A 23,218-nucleotide genomic window follows, 5' to 3' on the forward strand; every position below is an offset into this window, starting at 1 on the left:
TTGTAAATCTGTCAACTATCATATTGCCAGCTGGGGTCTGATCATCTTTTGGATGGTTTGGTTACGGTTTGTTATATTAAAAGAAAAAGACGCCAGGGACATCATATATGATGTGTCAAACAGTATCACCAATAGCCATAGATGTATGTATTTGAGCATTAAAGAATGTGCAGATGTGAGGGATATATCTTATGATATCAAACTATCCTGAAAGCTCAGATGTAACTGTATGCGTGTTTGAATCAGAAAAAGATAAAACAAGACATCACTGTGCTTTCATACATTTATTCAGATTTTTTTTCTCATTTTGAGTCAAAAATGTTTATAGAATGTTACAGAAATTGTACAGAGCAGAGGCATAGCAATGAAATAAAAATGTCATGTCCATTGAGTGCTTTATCTGGTTTAGACATTAGATTTTCAGGCTTGTTTTTAACTGTACATTGTCCCTGTCAAATAATCCAATTAATGCAATGAAAACAGAAGTCCATAAAAATTATGCAAGTATCAAGGCATTTTTGCATTACACATATATATTCTCATACAAATGACAGATTACAAAACAGAGGATCATTTCATATGCTCTGAAGCAGCACTGAGAGACAAGTAGTCCAAACTACACCGTTACATCATAGGCTTGTGTAGCCACAGGCCTGTATCGTATACATTTCTTGATTACATATGAAGGGAACATCACATAAACACACACACTTGCACGCAGCCATATATGTGCACATGCTGGCACATGTACAGGAAACACACACGCAATCAGTCCATCTTTCACACAGACAGAGACAGCCAGGAACAACATAAAACACACGCACATACACCACAAAGACCGACAGAGAAAGACTTCCAGCGTGCTTCAGAGAGTTTGGTTTTCAAAGACGTTTTCAAAAGAGTCTGATTCGGAGCTGAGAGATATATCTAGGTTCAGTTGCATTAGTCAACTGCATTAGCGTGTCCGTGACTGGAACAGATTCAGTTCCTCTCTCCTGATTGGCGGACTCACAGACAGACTCCTCCCAGGTATTGTGCAAGCCAGGATGTAAAGGTGAGCTAGTCCACTAAAATGAGCTTTTTCAATCCCACTGATTGGTACTGATCTCTGTAACGTCTCTCATTTCTCACTTGACTTCACAACAGATTGTCGCATGAGAAAGAGGGGAGGAGAAGCGAGAGAGAACAGGGAACAGGGGTGGGTGGGAGAGGACAGAGAGACGCAAAGAGAGGAAAGAAGGGTGGAGAAGAGAAGGGAGATAGAAAGAAAGGATTGCCATCCAATAGGCTCCTCTTTGTGATAGAGGCTGAATAAAAGATTGTGACTGTTCGTAAGTGCAACCTAGGGATCACATACTCAAGAGATTAACAATGACCAAAAAGAATGGAAGCCATAAAACATTAAAATCATCTCATTTCTATATACTATTGCACAGTTCAAATCATGATACAAAAGATAGATGCATGGTAAAATATATGAATAAGCATTGCATAAAAAAAGAAGTATATAAAGGAAAAAAAAGAAGTAGTTTCTCGTCTTTAAGACCGTAGTGTTTTGTGGAGCGCACGCCTCATCTTCTTTGATGCACGCAAGAAGCGAGAGGAAGAGCGCCCGAATACTGATTGTTGACTTTTACTCCCTTGCACAACTTTTAGGTTTAGAGACCACTCCTTCTAATGGTCACGTCAAACCCCCTCTTTAAGGGATGCTGATTTCAGCTGTTCCGAAGTGCATCCAAAAGGATGAAACCGAACCTCGATCATGCGGCGAGAGATCGTCAGAACGTAAAATGAATCCGTATGAAAAACAAACCACAGGAGAAGGGGACTCCTCGTCGGATTCCACGTCAAGCGAAGTTGCGAATCGGCTCACTGAAGCGAGGGACTGTACAACAGACTGCGGCGTGTCAACAGGACTCTTGATAGCTTCCTCTTGCTGAAGGAGAGAACAAAAAAAAAAAAGAGTTCGGAGATGTTCCGAGATGAAAACACCTCGGAGAACGGCCTGCTTCCTGCCACAGGGTTCGTGTAGGACGTCAGACCCGGGTGTCGTTGGGTTCGGAGCCCCTCAGGTACACGGCGGAGCTGGATTTGGGCCGAGCCTGGGTGGAAGCCTGACTCTGGCCCTGGGCCCGAGGGCCGCTTCCAGTGTTGTTGTTGACCTCTGAACCCCTGGTATCCGAGGAGATGACCCAGGTGGAGGGACGCCACCGCTTGAGGGAGTACGGCGTCTTGACACGCTTTTTGATCTTCTCGGCAGTCTCTGCTTGTCCGTCTCGTGACACCAACCCCTCGCCTGGAACACAGACGAGACAAAAGCATTTAAAAACAAGACATGGTGTCATGGACATGGTGTATGTTCTCATGACCATGTCAATGACAGAGAGTTGTTTGAGTGTGAGTGTACTCACCCAGAGAGGATAGGTCGCGGGTGGTGAAGGACAGGTCCAGGGAGTTGGGTCTCTCAGGCCTTCGGGCTTTAGGCTGCCTGAGCAGAGCTTCTCCTCGCAGGGTCACTGGGGCATCAGCAAAGCCAGAACCAGCCCCAGGGTGGGAGCTAGCCCCAGCCCCGGAGCTCTCTCCCGGGGGGCAGCTCGTCTCCCTGCCGTCCCCTCCCCCTGCTCCGCTCTCCTCCTCGCCTCCGCCTCCGTCGCTCTCCCCCTCGCTCTCGCCCTCCCCCTGGCCGCGGGTGGTGTTGTTGTTGTTGTTGTTGGCGTTGGGCCGGGCGGAGCGGAGGGCGTCGGCCCGCTCTCGGCTCAGCAGGGGCTCGTTCTCGTCGGGGCTGGCTGTGATCAGGCTGAGGCGGTTGTCGTCTGACCTCTGGGGCCCTGACGCCGTCGCCTCCGTCACGGCCGCCATCTGGAGCGACGGGGTCCCGCCGCTGGCCTGAGCGCTCATCCCGCTGACGGCGGCGTCGCGCGCGCGCGGCAGGTTGTTGGTGCCGGCGCCCCGGTGGGGGTGGGGCTCGGCCACGCGGGGGGAGGTGTTGGGCGGGGCCACGTTCATCTTAGCCCCGCCCCCCTGGGTCTCCACCTGCCGCAGGTTGGACTTGCCGTGGCGGCCGAACTTAAACCTCAACGAGGAGGCGGAGGACGAGGAGGAGTTTTTCTTGGAGGGCTTGGTGCGGAGCGGGAGGCTGGAGGGACGCTTGGGCAGGTTCTGCTGCTTGGGGAGGGGGAAGATGGCGGTGGGTGGGGCGTCTACCGAGCCCGAGGCCTCGGCGGCCATCTTGATGAGAGGGTAGAGCAGGCTGGAGCTGCCCGGGCTGAGCAGGTCCGGGGAACAGAACTGCTTCTGAGAATGTTCCATCAGGTTCTCGTCGGAGCTCTCCTTCAGGTTCTTGTCCACCTCTTTGGGGTCCAGCTTGGTGGTCTCCAGGTCTTCCTGGGTGAGGTGCAGGCAGACCGGCACCACAGCGCCGCCTGTGGGTCCCTCCAAGCCATGGCTGGACTCGGTGGTGTTGGTGGAGGGGCTGCCCCCTCGGCCCATCCCACCGGCACTACCGTCGGGGCTGGGCATGCGAGCGTGCTGGTTCTGCTGCCGGTCGTGGTTGATTGAATTCCTGTTCCGTTCCCCGACCCCTGTCCCGACCCGGCCAGTGGTGGAAGAGGAGGCGTCGCCCTGCGTGTTCTTAACCACGCCCTCCTGTTCCTCGATGTAGGAAGAAGGGTGGTCTGGGTAGGAGCCTGATAGTGGTGCCATGAGGTTCCTATGAGGAAAAGATAGTCAAGAGGAGAAGTGCCAACGTGAAATGTTTTTGAATGTCCACAACACTATATACCTATTCCATGGGTGCGTTTGACTTGACCGGATGTCGGGCTGTGTTGTGAAATGACAAGCTGTGTGTGTAACTAACTGCACCGTGCCTGCACAGCGCTCGCGGTGTGGACCCTTGTGCTGTGATTGGCCGACGTGCGTGTTCCCACCTCTCGTTGTGCAGCGCGGTGCTCATGGGGTTGAGGGTGGGGCTGACCGACTTGCTGCGGTCCCAGATCATCAGCAGCTCGGCAAGGCGCTCCTCGGCACACTGGGCCGTCAGGCGGGCCTCTGCATCCTGGTCCCAGCAGTCCTCCATGGTCTCCTTCAGAGAGCGCACCGCCTGGGACACACACACACACACACTTTAGACCACACAACTTGTTGCTTTATATACAGTACCAGTCAAAGGTTCTGGGAAAATGTGTCCAAACTTATGACTGGTACTGTATATATATATAGACACACATCTATATACTGTATCTGTCTCTCTCTCTTACATGCACACGCAGATACACACACACTCCTCACCAGGCTGTTCTCCTTCCAGGCCTCTGGGAACTTGGGCCTCTGTTTCTCCCTGGACACCAGAACCTGCATGTCTTCAAACGAGGGGTGGTTCCCCGCTTCGGCCTGGAACGCCATCTGGTACTCAGGAACTGTCTCTCCTGGAGACCAGAGCGGAGGAGGAGAGAGACCGGGTCAACACAACACACCAACACATACTAACCAATACCATCCACTTCTATAAGTCCACACTAAAGTGTGTTCTGTGCGGGGAGGCTGGAGAAGGTGCCGGATCTTACCAGGGAAGAGGTCAGTGCACCGCATGAATGTCTCCCAGTAGACCAGGCCCAGGGCGTACATGTCCACCTGCTTCAGGGCCGACTCACAGTCCCTCAGGTTCACCGCCCCCTCCAGCACCTCTGGGGCCATGTAGCGGATGGTGCCCACCTGGAGTGTGTGTGTGTGTGGAGGGGGGGGTTAAGGTTGGATGGGGGTGGAGAAAAAAAAAAAGTAAGAATGAGCCTTTATTCCTAACAACTAACTCTTGTTGGGGTTCTGTAGGGTTCTGTAGGGGTTCTGAGGGAGGTTCCCCCGCCCAGGTCACCTCGCTGATGGCGGTGTTATCCTCCTCGCCGTGGCGTAGCGGCCGGCTCCCGGTCAGCTTCATGGACAGGCCAAAGTCGATGATGACGCAGGTCCCGTCAGTCTTGACCAGAATGTTCCGGCTGTTCAGGTCCCTGTGGGACACTGAAGGCTTGTACAAGTCTGGAGAGAGGGAGGTACAGGGAGGTACAGGGAGGGGGCAGCGGGAAGGAAGGGTGTTGAAACGGTGTTCGATTTGACTTCTTCACAAAAACGTTCAATTGGAAAGTACTTGCTTTCACAAACCCCCTCAAAACAGCTCCCATACACAACACTGATACATGTGGTCAATTGTTTTGGTTCTCTCTCAAATGTACAGCATGTGGGAAACTAGAATGAATCTCCGTTGTTGTCACACTGTCCACTAGAGGGCAGAGCGCCACGGGCCCAGCAGAGTCTGCTACAGTAGGATCTCTAGAAGGCAGATGCTATTGGTGGGCGAGGAGTGGGGGGAGGAGGCCTACCAGTGTAACCCCCCAGGGAGCCCGCTGCTGGAAACTACAAGCAGAATGAAGTAGCACCCAGCCCCGCTAGATCTCCACTCTCTCACCATCCCTGCTCTTTTCCAATTATTCCCTCCTTTCTCCATCCCTCCTGTTCCTTCCTCTCTCCCTCTCTCTCTCTCTCTCTCTCTGGCCTGTGTGGGTTTGGAGAGTGCCTCGATGCACAGGGCACACATTTGTATGCAAAACCGTGTGAGGAGCGGGAGAGCTCTACACAGATGGACAGACACAGAGCTTAGGGTCTCATCTTTCCAATCTTTCCATCTGAGGGCCTCGGAATCAGTTGTCATTTGAATCTCTCTTCCGCTCTCGCTCCAACCCCCCCCTCTCTCTTCTAGGCGACTGTGACCACATCTATTAATATCCTTCCTGGTGTGCGGTCTTCCCTTCATGGAGGGATGCAAATCGCTCCAAGTCAAACAAGAGCCACACACACTCACTCACACACACACACACACACTGCAGTCTTAGAGGCTTTGGCCCAGGTCCTGCACTGCGCTCCAGACGTACTCTAGCAGGCTCAATGCACACACACACGCTCAAACCAGTGCTCTGCATTCCCCCAAGTGCAAGTAGCTTTCAGTAGGACCATCTGCTACGTAAGTGGCATGTGAATATCTTCATTGTTAGTTGCGTGGTGTGGTGTGTGTGTGTGCATGGCGAGCAGGTGTTCTGTCTCTGTGCCCACCTCCTTTAAAGAGCTCTGTGTGCAGGTAGGCCAGGCCGCGCGTCACGGAGTGAGCCAAGCGACAGCTGCTAACCCAGTCTCCTGTCTGCAGGCCCAGGTAGCGACTCAGCGAGCCCTGGGGGAGGAGAGAGAGATGGGGAGAGGAGAGATGAGTTAGAGGAGAGTTACGGGGGGGGGGGGGGCAGAGAAAAAAAAGAGAAAGGAAAGAGTTGTTTATGAGCAGGGAGTTGGCAGAGAGACAATATCGGCGCTCTAGATATAACAGACAAAAAACATAGGTTCCAAAGCACGTTTACAACGTTGGGTGGAAAGTGCTTCAGAGGGTGTGTTGCCTTCAAAGGAGATCAAAGACAGCATGCTGTGAAGACACACCAGAGACCCTACTGTATGGGCGGGGAGGGTAAACACACACACACACACACACACACACAGAATGTTCCTCTCCTCCATTCCCCCAACTGCTTCCACAGCTTGTGTGTTTCTGTGTGTGTTCCTGTCTGCCACTGGGCTGTTTCAGTCTTTATTGAAGGGAGTGTTATCCATAGAAGTATCGTTTCTCAAAGGCTCCTCAGTTTGAAGTGGATGCAACCTGCCTTCAAGCACCACACATCCCAGGATGCCCTTGGTTACTGTGGTAACCGCCGTGCCTGCTAGCAGTCGCTATCCTATGGGCTACTCTGGTCTGGTACCAAGATGTGAGCTGAACGCCAAGAAGGCCCATTTGGGTCGTAGATTCTTTCCGGGCCAGACAGCAAGTTCTGGTACAACAGGGGCTGATTGATTTCATTTGAGTTCATTTCTTTCAGCTTTTAACAGTCCTTGTGAGGACTCTAGGTAACCCTAGCCTTTCAGATCAGTTGGTCAGATTAGAGCAGCTTTCTGAACTGGTAGATCCAGTCCAGGCTTTGATCTGGTCAGGTTAGAAACTAGGTTACTCACATACTGCTACATGACAGTAGCCATACTTGAAGAAGCATTAATATTAATAAGAAAGTGCTGCAGGGGAGATGCTAAGTGCAGCTAGTGGAATTGTACTTACTGTTGTTTGGCATGCTAAGTAGTTAGACAACTGTAATGCTAGTAGACCGGAATAGAGAGTTGGCACTATTATCCAGGTCTTTGTACCACCAGAGAACAAACACACCTAAACTTCTGCTTTTAGGGAAATGGTTGCATTGTATTTTTCTAATTACACGTTGGGCGTTTATGTACAAAATATTCGGCCCGGAGATGTGTGGCGAGCGCTCAACCCTCTGACTGGAAAACCTCAGCGCCCCCCGGTGCTACTCACATGGGGGTGGTACTCCATCACCAACAGGTATTCCACCCGCCCCTCCGGCCCCAGACGCTCGTCGGCGGCGGTGAAGCGGGCGATGTGTTCGTGCTCCAGCAGGGGGAGCCGGTAGATGGAGCACTCGTTGAGGAAGTTCTGCCGATTGGCCGAGGTGAACACCTTGACCGCCACCTGATGCTCGTCCAGCGAACCGCAGTACACCGAGCCGTAGCGGCCGCGGCCAATCAGCTGAGAGAGAAAAGGAGGGGAGGGACAGGACAAGATGACAAACAGATCAGAAAGAATAATTGATTCTCTGGCTTGATTTCCAACACCGGTTGCATTTGCAGCTTTGATCTGTGCAGCTTTTTCTTTCTACAATCCCATCAATATTCTATTTTAAATGTTAGTGTGAAAGGCTGACACACAAACACAGTCTCACCTCCAGCAGTTTGAGATTGTCCAAGTCCAGAGAGCTCTCAGAACCAGCTGCCTCCATCATGTTCACGTTGTGAAGGCCGTGTTTACCATCCGCTATGACGCCACAGGAAACACGCAGTTAGGAGTCGGCTCTCATCGTCCTCACATTAGCACGCACATTTCAATGAAGTTATAGAAAACCACAAATAGCAGCCATTTGGGGCATAGAACCTTAATCTAAAAAAAGACTTAATAAATCCTGTGGCCAAAACAAGTCCTTAAATGTCCTCCAGCAATTAGCATCACCATGGTAACTTACCGTGCATCATGCGGTAGGCAAAGAAGGCCGCCACAGCGAGGACAGCGAGGACTGAGATGGTTGCCAGGGCAATCACAATGGTCTCTTCGCATTGCAACGTACGAGAGTCTAGAAAAGGTAAACAAGTTGTTCGTTAGAGTCTAGAGACGATATCTTTTTGAGGAAATTGGATTTAGAAAACCACTCGTACAGATTATATATTAGACGTGCACACACAAAAACTCATTGAAGTACTAAATGAAAATTCTTTGGGCATGTCTGTTTGTGGCCGATCAAGCGACTGGGGCAGGAGAGGTGAAGCACATGAGCAAATCAATTAGGCCTGAGCATGGTTCATGCTCAACAGACTGGAAAACATGGAGCTGCGGAGCAACACACACACACGCACACGCACAGAACCGGAAGCGCACTAACGGCCGACAGCATACATGCATTTACAGATGTTGAGAGAGAACGAGCAGACAAAAGTGCTAACGACAGTATGGGGTCAGAGGCCGGGTTAGTGCGCCAGCGTGGGGAGATCACTGACTGCACTGGATCTGGTCGCTCCAATGGCACGCACGCACACTCGGGCAAGGATGCTTTTAATCATGCTGTTCGTCTACATTCCAAGGTGGGTGAGGTGTCTGGGTCTGCGTGTTTGTGGTCGTATGAGACAAAGAGAGAGAGAGAGCGAGCGAAAACAACAGACCCAGAGGTTGCGACAAGAGAACCTGAGTATGTTTATGAATATGTGTGTGTGTGTGTGGGAGCGCTGTAATTAGCCTGTGTTTCCTGTCTGCTTCAGCAGGCGGGGAGGGGAGAGAGGGCTCGATGGGCAACCCCCTGAACCCAGGGCTGCTGTGACCTTGTTAACCCCTGCAGAGCCAGAGTGTGTGCCTCTGTCAGTCAAGGCTGCTCAGTGGCCTCGCCGCCATCAATTATTAACCAGACAGCTCCCTCGCAAATACTGTGTGTGTGTGTGTGGCAGGGGAGTGTGTGTGTGTGTGTTTTACAATACATAAGTGATTTCTATGAATTAAACTGTCTGTATATGAAAAATGTTTGAAGCAAATGTGTGTGCGAGCGAGCGTGTGAATTCACAAGTGTGCGTGAGCTGCAGCACTGCAGTCACACATCATATTTAGAGGACGACTCCTGAAGACAGCATCGACTCACGTCGACCACCCTGAATAAATAATGGTCCAGACAGAGGTGTGTTTTGATGTGAAACCTGGACCTTGAAAGAGGAATTGACTTGGTAGACTGGGAACATCTCTCAGCCGGGTTAGGGTTCCTCTCCCGCTCCTTTAGAATAAACCCCCAATTCAACAAGGATCTTGTTTACGTGTATGTTGGACCTGAGTCAGAGTGCGCCTGGGGTCAGACTGTACGTACAGCCCTGACACACACACAGAGAAGTAGCCCTTTCTCATTCAGAAGTCAAACCACTATTCATCTTCAGCCTTTATTTTGTTGTTGTGTGCTCATCTCCAATATAATGAAACTTTTAATCGATTTAGAAATGTCACAAAGGTCTTTATAAATCCCCATGGATGTCAGAAGCCAAGATGCAACCTATTAAAAAAAACAAAAAAAACACTGACAACACTGAAAATACAAACAAAGAAAAAACCTCCCCCCCTCTCTTTCCCCCCTCCCTTTCCCCCCTCCCTTTCCCCCCTCCCTTTCCCCCCTCCCTTTCCCCCCTCCCTTTCCCCCCTCCCTTTATCTGACTCTGCTTTCCTTTCTGCCTCTCCCCTCACTTCACCCTTCTGCAATAATTAAGATAATTAGCCGGGGCGAAAAGGAAATCTCCCCCAGTCCTGCTTGGGAAAATGTCCAAAAGATTGCCGGCTGAAAGCCCAGAGGTCCTCTGCTTTCTCCAGCTGCTTCACTTCACTGAGAGGACGTTGGCGCTGCTAATGGCCATCAGAGGAGAGGATGCAGATGAGCTGCTGACTGCACACTCATGGTGTCCACTTCTCCCCAACCGTAGACCTCCCCCGACCCACGTGCGTCGTGTCCTTTAGAGATGCTATGCAGTGCTGGAGAGGGCGGGGCTGGTGTATTCGTATCCTAACTTACAGTGGGTAGGCTATGCAATGCTAGCGCTGTGTGTGTGCTGGTGTACCTTGAATTATAGAGAGGGTGCCTGTGTACCCTGACATACAGAGGAGCTGAGCGGTGGTGGGGCTGTGTGTGTGTGTGTTCTGTGACTTACAGAGGGGCTGAGCGGTGGTGGGGCTGGGCGGGGGGAAGTCCTCTGTGAAGTTGACGTTACACATGTCGCTGCTGCAGCAGCAGAAGCGGTATGTGCCGTTCTGGGTGTGCGGAGGCCGGTTTGTTACCACGCAACGGTCGTCACGACACTCCTGCTGGTCGCCAACATGGGTCCAACAACCTGGGTGTAGCGCGCGGGGGGGGGTGGAGTGTGATTAAGGGAGTGACATGGCTTTAAATCATGCCTTACACAAAATATAAGGGTTAACTAAACATTGACGAGTGTGTATGTGTGTGTGCGCGTGTGTGTGTGCGTGTGTATGTGCGTGCCCACCTTGTTTGACCAGACGCACGTCCCCAGGCGGGCTCTTCTCCCACAGGCCGAAGCAGTGGCGGCCCTCGGGGCAGCGGGTGGTGGTGTTTTCTGGGGAGACGCGGCCCTCGCCCTCCCCCGCCACCCGCTCCACCTCCCAGGGCTGCTGGTCGTCGGTGAAGGCACACTCCCTCTCCTCGCCCTGCGCCGCTGTGGGGGTGGGGGACGACACAGCAGGGAGGAAAGCTTTCAGACAAGTGACCCGATGTGAGAAAACCTCCGACTGGTGACTTTCCCGGGCCTCTCAAGGTTGTCTGGCAGCCTATTTGTGGAGTAACCTTTCTGAACTTGCACGCCCTGGTCTGACTGACTGGGGGAAGAAGGAACGAGAGAGAGAGAGAGAGAGAGAGAGAGAGACCCTGACGTCTACTACCCGTGTGAGCGCGCTCCGACACAGCCCCGCTGCCTAACTGGTCCTGTGCTCACACCCCGGGAGCTGGACCAGCCACTGCCTCCTTAAAACAGCCAACCTCTAGCCCAGTTGGAGCCGACAATCTCAAGACTTGTGCACATACACACACACCTGCAACTGCAGACACACTCTCACACACAGGCCTGCGGTCAGCCAATCCGAATGTCTCTCTCTCTCCCCCACCGTGTAAGAACACCAGCGAACACCCCCCCCCCCCCATCATCCCACGGCTGGTCGAAAAACACCGAACACAAAGCCTCCCAGGTCCTGGCGTCTACCTGCTGAAGGCCAGAACCATCCATCCGCCCAACAACTACTCTTACATCCGTTACCATGACTACCGACAGCCTTGCCTGCGTGGAGGGAGATGGGCGAGAAGCTCCTTCCCCTAAGACCACGACTACCTTGTTTGCCCTCCGTCCGAGCCCCGGCCCCTCGGCGCGGCGCGGCCACGCAGAGCGCTGGATGGCCGGGCCACAGCGGAGAGCAGGGAAGCCTGAGCCACGTCTCCGGACGATACCGCCATTGTTGGTCGGCGGCCCGAGGACATGGTGTGCCGGTGTGTTTGCACCCCTCCCCCCCCCCACCCCCACTCCCCCATGCGGGGGCTTCTGCTGCGGCCCGACCCCAAGGTCGAGCTACTGCATGTAGGCAGAGAGTGGCCGCTCTGCCAAGCAGAAAGTCAGGCCCTCCCTCCCTCTGATAAGCAGTCAACCCTGGCCCTCTGTGGCCCTGCGCTGCCATCGTCTCCTGCTCCTGCTACTGCGCTGGCCTAGGGCTCTGAGAGACATGGGACAGGGAGGGAGGGAGGGCAGGAGAACACGAGCGATAGTGAGAGGAAGTGGGAGGGAGAGTAGCAGGGCACACTTGATGCACAGGCTTTATATCCATAACTACAGCACGAGCCCTGGCTGTCTCGTGGTCGGTTACTGACCACGCCAACTGTGGTTGGACATGACGAAGAGGCCACCCAGCGTGATCGACTGGGATCCAACTTTTTTTTTATCCCCTTAACCCCCGACTAGGGGTGGGCCTAGCTAGCTGGGAGATTAGCTCCATGTCCTGGGTGAGTGTAAGGGGCAGCACACGCACACACACACTGTACCCAACTCTTCTCAATCTTCACGCTAATTCCTCACAACACACACTGGAGTTTGAAGGCCAGTGCCGATTGGTCTGAGGTCCTGTGCAGTGCGTCCTGATTGGTCAGCAGGGTACTACGCCTCAGAGCAGGGCAGCTCCAGTGAAGGGAGGCCCCTGTGGAGCTCCAGCTGCAGTGTTGGATTGTGGGTCAGAGTGTGCCGGGCCAGTGAGTCATATCAAAAGGCTTTGGAGTAATTCTCCTATTTGTGTGAGTGTGCCTATTGGACGACGACTCTCCGTTTACCCATGGCCCAGTTATTCGCTAATCTCCTCCCCCCATTCCAAAAAACGCCCCCCCCCCCCGGCCTTCGTCGTACAAACTAACCAACCCCTCCTCAGTCCCCACTTCTCCCCTCCCCCCATGCCTCTTCTTGGCCTCACGACCGAAAAACAACAGCCTAATCCTGCCGTCCACCTTCTCTCCTTCCCATTTCCTCCTCCTCTGAGCTGCAGGGCTGATCCTGCTGGAGAACTGTGGTGGTGAAACACATCGCTGAATCACTGTGCCGTCACCCTCCTTATCTTTCCACTGCTGACGTTAACGAGGCGAAGCAGAACACAGAAGCTGCTTCAGGCTGGAATGTTCCATCCCGGGGGGGGGGGTACCTCTCCTCCTTCACCTGTAATCAACTCGCTTCTAAGGGCTGACATCCCATCCCTGGCTCCTGGGGGAGATGGGGAGAGGCCCACGGAGGGGGATACAGCTTTGGACCATGGATACGCACCAATTTGTAGGGTTTGTTTTGGTGTTTTTGTTAGTGTGGGGACCGATTGCGGGCAGGGTTACATGTGCTGACGACCCCAATTTAGAGTTGGACCCAGTCGAGAGGGGCTCTAATCTGTGGCAGTGTTGCACAAGTCCATCTGGCCCCCTCAAAAGCCAGTGTCTGGGTCTGGTACAGTTATGTTAATCCTACTACAGCTTATACCGCACACTCAGCCCGTCTTGGCCGATGGCCGACAGGCGATCATTTACCACCATGCAGTTATGAGCACAAACAAACAGTCCCTGAAAATAGGATCAAGACACACACACGGTGACCTATATCAATGGTGTTGTTGGCTAGCCTAATCTTGGGGTCATCCGATTGAACTGTATTCTAAAACCGAGTGGGCTAGTGAAGGGGTAACCAGTCATCTAGTGTCCAAATGGCCAAACTGCATCTGAGCCTAATAGTCTGGACTGGAGTAAATAAATATGTAGGCTCTCCCTTTGAGGATCACATGTAGCATAGCTTAGGGTGCAGACACATGAGACCATCTCAAACTGAAAATGTCTGAATTATGAGTCTAAGCACTTCCACTTGAGCCTGCTGTACCTAAATGCCCTATACAGGCCAGACTGGCAAGGCCACCACTGAACAGACCGGGGCTGCCTGGAAGTAGCTTTACAAGGCCCATTGTCTCCAAGGAGAGAATATTAATCATAGGCTGTTGCTCCTAGTTACCATCCCAAGGCTGCCTCTTTTTTTTTCTTAAACATCCGCTAATTTTCCTCTCCCCCCCAAACCAGAAGGTCTGCTTTTGTCTTGGCCATTGGGTGTGTGCTCTGCTGTGCAGTGCCTAAACTGAACAATTCCAAGCAGACACAAAGATTTTTTATTTATTTTTTTCCTTTAGAGAGGGGGAAAAAACATGGCGCTATTGTGAACTTACAGAAACAAACAATTAGGTCGACTAACTAGTTTACAACTGAAATCCACACCTGCGTTTGTAGAAAATCTATAGCCTAACAATTTTGGGGGAAAATGAATGCTGGACGTAGCCTTTGTTGAACAAAACGAAAACTCTCATCTCATGTCTTTTCTTTGCCACATAAGACATGGGCCAATCCAGTATCCCCAGTGAAGTGGTGCTGTGACCTGGGTCCCGGGTGGAGACAGGATGGGGCCTGCCACTCTCCCTCTGTGGAGCCCACAAAACCCAGCTTAAGGCTTTGTCCAACACACCGCTGCTCTCGACAAGCGAAGAAAATCACTCAAGGTTTTCTCTGAGGTGGACTTTTATACGGAGTAATCCTCTCTCCTCCCTCTATTTCATTGGCCTCGCCTCTCCTCATCAGTCGGGCGCACTGTAGGACCGCGTGTAGGAGGAGAGAAAGCGGGGGGAGGGGGGGAATTAAAATGAAATAAAAAGCCCAAACCACGTGAGCTCCCCTCAAAGATACCTCCGGTAAAAGTCTCTCTTGAAATCCTTGAATACTTTACTCATTATCAAAAGAGCACAATCTCCCCCCCCCCCCCCCCCATCATCTCTCTCCTCCCCTTACCCGTCTTCTCTTTTCCCATCTATCTGGGGACAACTGCTCGCTGCAGGTAGCCCGTGCAGATGCCTGTGAGGCTGGCACTGTTGGCGCTCCAGATTTTTGAGCAGCAGGCAAACGCCCACTCGCAGATTAGTCACAGGGGACAGAGAGGGATGGGGAGGTGGCAGGTGAAACACGTGGAGGGGGGGGGGAATGATGAGAGAGGGTAACCTCACCTTTTCTGAGTCAAAACTAGAGAGAGAGAGAGAGAGAGAGAGAGAGAGAGAGAGAGAGAGAGAGAGAGAGCTGGAGAGAGAGAGAGCTGGAGAGAGAGAGAGAGAAAGCGAGAGAGAGAGAGAGAGAGAGAGAGAGAGAGAGAGAGAGAGAGAGAGAGAGAAAGCGAGAGAGAGAGCTGGAGAGAGAGAGAGAGAAAGCGAGAGAGAGAGAGAGAGAGAGAGAGAGAGAGAGAGAGAGAGAGAGAGAGAGAGAGAGAGAGAATAAGGAGGAAAATTGATAGCCAGCTGATGGCATAATGTTGGAGGAACATATGGTGAGGTGGGGTTGACATTGGTGGCATTCAACTCCCTCCATCAAAATCTTAATCACAAGGGCACTGGACAACATTCCTGCATATCTATGATGCTGTGTTGGAAGAATTCAGTGGCAACTAGACCCCATGAACGGCAGAAAAATAGACCTATATGACAGATAAATCTATAACAGGGTTATGTGACAAGCGTCACAAGACCATGACTGAGTGGAAGAAAAGGCATGATAGAGGGTAGCAGTACACTGGACCTGGAGTGCTTGCTAGTTTTCATTAGGTGACAAGGGATTGATTCTTCGTAATTTGCATGTCGTACGTGTGTGTCCACCTAAGCAATCAGCGAAACATTGATCCATTCAGTACTATGATATGGTACCAGAGGGACTGTCTAATGTCAAACTGTGGCTTATGAGATGCTGGATTGTGCATTGGACTGGAGAACTCGATAACTGTAACACAGGCTCACATATATGCACAGACACACACACACACGCACACACAGGCACAACACTCCCACGCTACATCACAGATGCGGGGCAAATTACAGACCAAACTCAAACTCCACCCTGCTTGCAGCTACATATTTCAGACGGTTTGCAGCCGCTGCTCGGCTCTCTCACGTTTCTCTCCGAATGCTGTTCAGCAAACCCGGTAGACCGTTATCTTATCTAACTCTTCTCAAGGTCCAACAGAAGCCTGGCTTTAACCCAAAGTCTAGATTAGCGGGCCACAAGCTCTGCCAAAAAGGCCCTGCGGTACCAGCTAGGTTATTTAAGGCTCCATCGTTTTTTTCCATTCCTACACACAGTACATGATGTGGTGGTGACCAGCCAGGTAGATCGATTGACAGCAAAGAGCAGTATGAACAAGTACAAAAAGAGTAGTTGAAGTACCACCATCATGTCTCTTATGTCTCATCCCTGTGCTCTCATTCTCACTCACCGAAAGACACTCACACAGACATCGATAGCCTTGAAACAGAACTGTCAAATGATATATCTCTCAAACATACCATTACCCAGGGTCACATGAAACATCACATAATAAAATATTTGTGACATCCATAGAATACCACCAGTACCACATTAGCTAGGTAACTTGACTTTCGTTCAGTATTGGAAAGTTCCCTTGAATTACAGAAGCGATTTTCATGGCAATAACAAAAACATTACTGTAAATCTAGTAGATAGCTAACGGCTGTATGTCTAAGCATCTACTCAAGCTGTCATGGTTAGCTAACGTTCCTTAGTCATCACTGCAGACCAATGCTATGTCTAACTGCAATCCTGATAGAAACCCATGCTGAAACCAGGTTTACCTCCAGTATGTAACCAGGACAGATGCATCCGCCCAATGAAGTTCTTACCGCTTGTCAAATAATCATGAATTTAACTGTTCATGCTTAACAAGAATGTTTGCTTACCGGCCACGGAAGTAAGGAGCACCATCACGCATAGCCCAATTGCCAGCATTGCCCCAGCTTCAATGTTTCGGGGCATCGGCTCCTCTGTCCAACCTCTCTTAGCTTGAAAGTCGTGTGTTCTAAAATATCTCAAACGTTCGTTACTCTTATCATGTTAGTTCAATGACTTGAACTGAAGTGTCAAGCACGGAGCAGTACATTGATAGTGATTCAAACTGGGCACGATACAGTTCTCGATTGATTGTCCAGAGACCTAGTCTACGCTGTGCGGGCTTGATAGTTCATCTGATCTTCAAGCTAGCGAGTTAGCTAGCAAACTGTTACTAAGTGTACACATAGTTGACTATGAAGTTTTCATATTGTTAACTATTAGGCGCAAAACTAATTTAATCAGATAGCAAGCTTGTGCTTGCTTCCTACAAAAAAAAGGAAATTCGTGAAAGGAATAAAAAAAGATGGGAAAAAAAAAGGAATTTGGCCAGCAAGCACACCAGCTATGGATGGCCAGCTACTGTAGTTAGCAAGCCCACGAAGTTTGAAAAATGTATCTAGCTATTTTGTAAATGTGTCTTTTTCATCCTCGCTGTGACAGAAGTGCTGGAAAGCGTCATACGTTAGCAAGCTCATAAACATTTAAGAAAAGTGGCTACGCTACCAAGCTAAGTTAGCCAAAAGAGCTGGGTCCGCCAAGAGGTTTAGTCCATAACGAGAAAAAGCCAAAGATGGTCCTCTGTCGTTGCCTCGTCGCTAGTCGGATAACTGGCTAGCTATCTGGTACTGTAGTAGCATGTAGAAGATTGTGCCTTTTGGTCTGTTTCGGCATACTACGCTATTCCTGTGGTTGTATTTCACGGTGCTGGCTCGACGTTTCTTCCGCTGTTCCCTTGGCTTTAGACTAGCGATTACATTTGGCATTGGTCGTGGCAGAGCTTCGAACGGCAGACGGAGCGGCAGGGCTGGGAACGCCTCATTGCAGGAAAATTGCCGTCTGGATAGTCTCCAGTATCACATTGCTTTGGGGGTTGGATTGTTGTTTAGGTAGTTAAGAAGTATTTTGTTTAGTTATCCCGGGTCATCCTGCGGTGGACCAGGTCGCCACTCTTAGTATTTTTTTACTCCACAGCTGGTATCCATTCGGCCAGCTCACAACAAAGTAACTCAAAACGTATTCATATTTATTTTATCAATAACCTTATTCATAGCTCGCTGATTTTCATGTTTAAATATAGCAGTTTCACTGACAGTCTGCTCCAACTCTACCGGGTTGGCACATAGACTTTGTTGGAACCTAAACGAATGTACCCAACGGCTGACTAGACAGAAAGTGAGCGCCCCCAACCGCAGACTATAGATATGACACCAAATGCCTCTGCCAACTATTTGAGTGTAAATACACTGCCACCTTGTGTTCAAAAGGCGAATTGGTGGTTGGCAGTACACAATATCCCGATAGGCTATAAGGGGAATTGTGTCTAAAGCTATATCGGTAGCATTTTAGTCAGTAAGCATTTATGGCAACTGTTAACATTGGCAAACGCTTAATAGGCCTACGCGGTTGGTTAAACAATATTTCAAGAATCATGCGTCGGGTAGCAAGGTATAACTGCTCGGGGGCGTGCCTACTGTCAGAGTCAATTCAGTGCAGGAATGATAACTTGCGCACATCGAGAATTGAGAAAGCAAAGGCAGCAGCGACAGCTATGGGACGGTATTATCCTGACCGAGAATTTTTAAAAAGAAGAATAGGAAAATAAATGCTGCGTCTACGGTGTAAACTAAAAATGTTCGCTTTTTCTGTCTGGCATAAAGAGCTTGAGGACCGAACTGGTCAGATGGTGTGCCTCTACTGAATACAGTGGAGGAAGGGGCGTTCGAAAGGGGGGCTTTAAGGTTTCTATCTCCAAGTTTGCCACAGCTATAGTCACTATTATAAAGTTCAATTCTTTATGGAAGGAGCAATGTCTGTGGGTACGCAACCTGATACGAGGAAGTTCACGCGGGGTCTGAACAAACCAGGAACCGCAGCAGAGTTGAGACAGAGCGTCTCTGAGGTTGTGAGGACGTCGGTGTTGATGGTAAGCAGAACGATGCATGTCATGTGTGTTGTAAACTCTGATAACGATGCTTTCCTGTCTCGGACAGGCTAGCAAAAGCTAATCACCATGGACACAAATCAAACTCCTGCAACGCCTTTGGGAAAGCTGAAACGTATCCACAACTTTCTAATATGTACTTCCAGGCAATAGAGTAAAGGACACCCTCCATCTCTCCAGAGAAGACAGAGGTCAGCTGGCCAGTACAAAACACAGAATTACCACAAATGTTTATTTATTCATCAGGCTACCTGAAGCCTCAAAACACACACACCGAGATCAGGTTACATTAGCTTGAAATAGCCGTGTAAGCTGAATAGACTGTCAGTTACACTTGAGAGACCATCTTTGTTCAAGTGTTCAAATGCATCACAGGGAAAAGGAGGTTGTGGTTACTTGGCTGTGATGCTTTTGTTGTTTTTGCATTATTTGGCAGCACAAGTGTGTTTGGGAAGGTTATACACTTCGTAGCCCTATTCCCCTCACCCTCTGAAATGAATCTCGTAATTGGCAAGATGTACCTTTAAAGAACATCAGGCTCAGGTGTAGACAACTAAACACATGTTTTACAGGTAAATATTTCAGAAATTCCAACACTCACTTCTTCACCCCATACTTATCAGACTTAAACAGAGAGCAGATTGTGTCTATGTTGATAGCCCCGTCCTGCAGTGGTGAGCACCCTGTGACCTAATGCTGGGTGTTGGAGGCTATTAATGATGATCAATAGCCCATGTTACATTTCAACTAATGGGGTTACCACCCAGTAGACACATTTTTCCTCATGGTCCAAGTGCCCCTCCTTGTCTGGGAAGTGAAATGGCTCTGAATGAGAACCAGAGGAAAGTAGCAAGTGGTTCCGGTTCTACAGTGTTCCACCATTATGATAAGTTACTTAACACTGAATAGTTTTGTTGAGAGACATCCTATAACCTTAAGAATTGTGGATTGTGTGTTTGCTTGACCATGCAGAAAGCAGCTTTATATGAAGGCCATTATGTATCTTATTTAATTCAAAATTGTCCCCAGCCTATTGAAATAACATGACATCCATAAAAACAGCCACACAACAAGTGTATTGATTGACTGAATAGTTCAAGTTGATCAGGAAATAAAGTCTGGTCCTTATTGGTTCCCACCAGTAGCCTGGGTCCAGAGAATCTTCTGACACAATAAGGAAAAAAGTCCCTCTCCTAATGTCTATTGGCTGGGATACGTGATGAAGGCCATGCTGTGTGGGTTACATTACACACATTCATCACCTCGTAGTGCCTGGGGGTTATGGGGACAGCTGTTTCTGGTGCCCATCCCATCTCACGTGACACATACACACATGCACAAATAATGTAAGAGCATCTTAATCATATTTTTAAATGTTATATTATATAACGCTTTTGGTATTGTAACTTCTTTGTCATAACAGTTGTGTACAGTACAAAACTGTACTGTAATATCTGATAAACTGTGGAGTTGCACAGGCGCAGCTACCTCGACTCTCTTTGACATACTTAATTATGTATGAAGACAGGGTAGGTGTCCGGGCTATTTTTAAGCTTGCCCTCTTTTTCTTTTGTGGTGCAGTTTTACACAAGACTCCCCACGGCCCTGAATGATGAATATCATTCATATGTTACATTCATACTGTAACCGCCAAAACCTTTCTTGATGCCAAAGTACAGCGAATCCAACACTGAAGATCACAAGCAGCCCTGAGATTAACCATCCTTTTGGCAAAGTATTTTGGAGGTTTGGAGGTACACATGCACCCACACACAAGCACACTACTTTTTGATCTCTCTCTCTCTCTCTCTCTCTCTCTCTCTCTCTCTCTCTCTCTCTCTCTCTCTCTCTCTCTCTCTCTCTCTCTCTCTCTCTCTCTCTCTCTCTCTCTCTCTCTCTCTCTCTCTCTCTCTCTCTCTCTCTCTCTCTCTCTCTCTGTCTCTCTCTCTGTGTGTGTGTTTCTCTTTCTCTGTGACTCACAGTCTTTTTTTAGCTGGTGTGTAGTTTTGGTAGATGTGGGCATCTGGCCATACCTTAGTACACAAAGTGGTGTGCTCACCGGCCAAGCTGCCGAGCTGTAAAGACAGTTCCTGCAGTTTTAATAATCACTTCCAACAGAAGGAAATGCTGGCTTGGACAGTTTTTATACCTCATTTTTTCCCTCTCTTTGCCTTGCTGACTTGGGTTGTTTTGCATGCCAAGCCCTGCTGTGTACTTCCACCACGGAGGCGTATAAACACACATGCACATGCACACACACAGACACATGCATGGGCACCCCCACACACACACACCCTGCCACACACACACAAACCCACATACGCACACACAAGCGGTCAGACTAACTGACTGATATCTGTCAGCGTATACTTCATACTTTCTCTAATCACAGATTTCAGTCACCCAGCTTTTAAATCCACTCACAAACAACAACCAGACCGGGCAGCCATGTCTTTCCTTTAGAAGCTACAAGGGTTGGTCTGTGACCCAATGGTGGACCCTGATACCTCTACATCCCACCTCCCCCCCTCGCCTCATCTGTGGCCAGCAATTGAAACGGTTCAACGCTGCTCCAGGGGGATTTGTACTGATTACTGTGTGAAAGAAAACCCTGTAGAGATTATCTGGAGATTTGAACTCTGATGCTGTTGGCATCATATCATGATACAATGGCAGCAGGCGGCAGGATGGACTAGGCCCACTGGTCTCACTGGCTGTTGCTGGCTATATTCTTGATGTTATATTTTATATTTTATGTTATAAAAAGCATTTATATTGAAGGTTTGTACTGCTACAAAAGGGGTTTGTCTGTTGTGCTTCTGTTGCCCTTTTCTCTCATATGCTTCATCTGTTCACCTTTTGGGTTACCTTTCGAGTTTGTCTAGTCTGTACCCACCAGAACATGTTTTAGCAGTTGTTTGCAAGGCGCATGGTTTGTCTTGGAATAGGTTGAGCATTTTTCAGCATCAAGAACATGCCTGCGGGGCAGATTCCAGTCTGTATGTATGTATGTGATCTCAGAGAGAAAATGTTGCTCATTGCAACTTATCCACTCTCCTGCTGCATAAAGAAGCGTTGCTTGTACTTTTTATTTTATTTTTATCGGCCCAATTCTGATCGTTTTACATGAATATAGTGTCCATTCAAGGAAAGAACAATAGAAAGAAAGGGTTGTATTCCATTTTAGGTGCTCATACAATGGAGGCTGATTGCAAGTGGTGCCTTTTGAACTTGACACCAGTCTCCTGAGATGAACTCCCTATCCAACTAGTTAGACTGGCCGTGTGGAATGTGTGTCATGCTATGAGTTATCAAATGATTGAGATGCAGAGATGTCCGACACTGCAGAAGTAGTACTTGTCATACCAACTCTTTAGTGGAAATCCTAAAAAACTAGCTGCTGCTTGTAGTCTGATCTGAGACTCAATACTGCATGGCCTACTTTGGGATGTAGGTCTAACCCTAAACAATGGTGGCAGTGTGTGACTGACGTGATTATTGGTTGCTAGGAGGACAGTGCCTAATGAACATGGTGGAAGCCAGCCTGTCGTTTAATCTCCCCTAATCAAACCATGTGAAAGGGTGTCAACTTTGACATGCCATGAATACCTTCAGGGCACTCAAAAAGTACTCTCACTGAAGCGTAACCCAGATCCTAGGTGGTTGGTTTGATTCTAGATCACACCGACAACAAGTTTTCATGTCATACATAAGTCTCTACCACTGCTGGCCTGTTGCATCAATGATAGATTAGGGTTTCAGGTTTTGCCTTCCAGCACCTATTGGAATGACTTTGCATTGGTTGGGTGGCAGTGCCAAAGCCCACCCCTAGGGGGCAACAGGGTGCAAAAACTCAGCATTACAGTCCTTGCTCTCCGGTGTGAGAGATAAGAAAGCTGTGGATTATATCTCATGTAGTAAATATCCAGGCATGCTTATACTTCCCAGTACAGGAGCAGACATATCTGTTGATTGCTGCTGGCAATGTACTGTCAGAGAGCATAGAGGAAATGACAGCATACATGACAGCTATGGGTTTTTGTTGGGTTAGGAAGGCCTAAAACAACTACACGAGAGCATCAGCCTGTGACATGTTTAACCCTGCCAGTTATTTGCCTGGGCATGACCAGAAATGTAGGATCCTTCTCCATCGCCCGGAGACAGACAAACTGTGTTAACGTTCTATGTGAAGCTCTCATATTTCATTTTGGTTTCTCCACAGATGAAAAGACGCTCAGTGACGTAAATGGTACAGCAGTTAAAAGGGTCAGACGATGAAATCCAGATTTTTGTCCAAACTTACAAGTACAGCAAGACATTTTCCTGAGTAAAAATATGAAGCCATGAAGTTGAGTTTCTGGGAACAAATTTCTAAATAAAAGTTTATATGGAGAGAAGAATGTATTATTCCAGGGCCTCCATGCTTAGCATCTAAGCAGAGGATGTTGAAGTGCTTGCAGACAATAATTACAGGGACTGACGACAGTTTCCAATGATAGCATGTATTCATGCTCATATTCATATTGTATGACACCACTGCACATTCATGGTTTACTATATATGACTACACTTAGTGCGTCTGTGTGTGTGTTTGTTAGTGTGTGTATCTGTGCGTGTGTAGGGGTGACTCTTAAGGAGGGATCTGTTGGAAGATGTGTTGATGCATTAGAGG

General features: G+C 49.2%; 2 protein-coding genes across 3 annotated transcripts in view; one reads left to right on the forward strand and one right to left on the reverse strand.

The window, feature by feature from the left end:
• Nucleotides 1-269: 269 nt before the first annotated feature.
• LOC134007203 (bone morphogenetic protein receptor type-2-like) lies at nt 270-17,456 on the reverse strand. The gene is made up of 13 exons (XM_062446450.1): nt 16,454-17,456; nt 10,645-10,833; nt 10,312-10,491; nt 8,109-8,216; nt 7,812-7,903; nt 7,388-7,618; nt 6,097-6,211; nt 4,868-5,028; nt 4,563-4,710; nt 4,288-4,424; nt 3,927-4,099; nt 2,412-3,709; nt 270-2,296 (listed from the first exon to the last, which is right to left on the reverse strand). Exons 1-13 carry the CDS (start codon nt 16,527-16,529, stop codon nt 2,037-2,039), a joined length of 3,168 nt encoding a protein of 1,055 aa, XP_062302434.1. The 5' UTR covers nt 16,530-17,456; the 3' UTR covers nt 270-2,036.
• A 682-nt stretch (nt 17,457-18,138) lies between these two features.
• Nucleotides 18,139-23,218, forward strand: part of dock9b (dedicator of cytokinesis 9b) — a 42,070-nt gene continuing 36,990 nt past the window's right edge. Inside the window, exon 1 of one of the 2 annotated variants that reach the window (XM_062447033.1) lies at nt 18,139-18,528. In XM_062447033.1, the coding sequence (XP_062303017.1) occupies nt 18,400-18,528 (129 nt within the window). In that variant the 5' untranslated portion in view covers nt 18,139-18,399. The remainder of the gene's footprint in view (nt 18,529-23,218) is intronic. The other variant, XM_062447031.1, reaches the window with a different exon arrangement.

The sequence above is a fragment of the Osmerus eperlanus genome, chromosome 21, assembly GCF_963692335.1.
Source record: "Osmerus eperlanus chromosome 21, fOsmEpe2.1, whole genome shotgun sequence".
NCBI lineage: Eukaryota > Metazoa > Chordata > Actinopteri > Osmeriformes > Osmeridae > Osmerus > Osmerus eperlanus.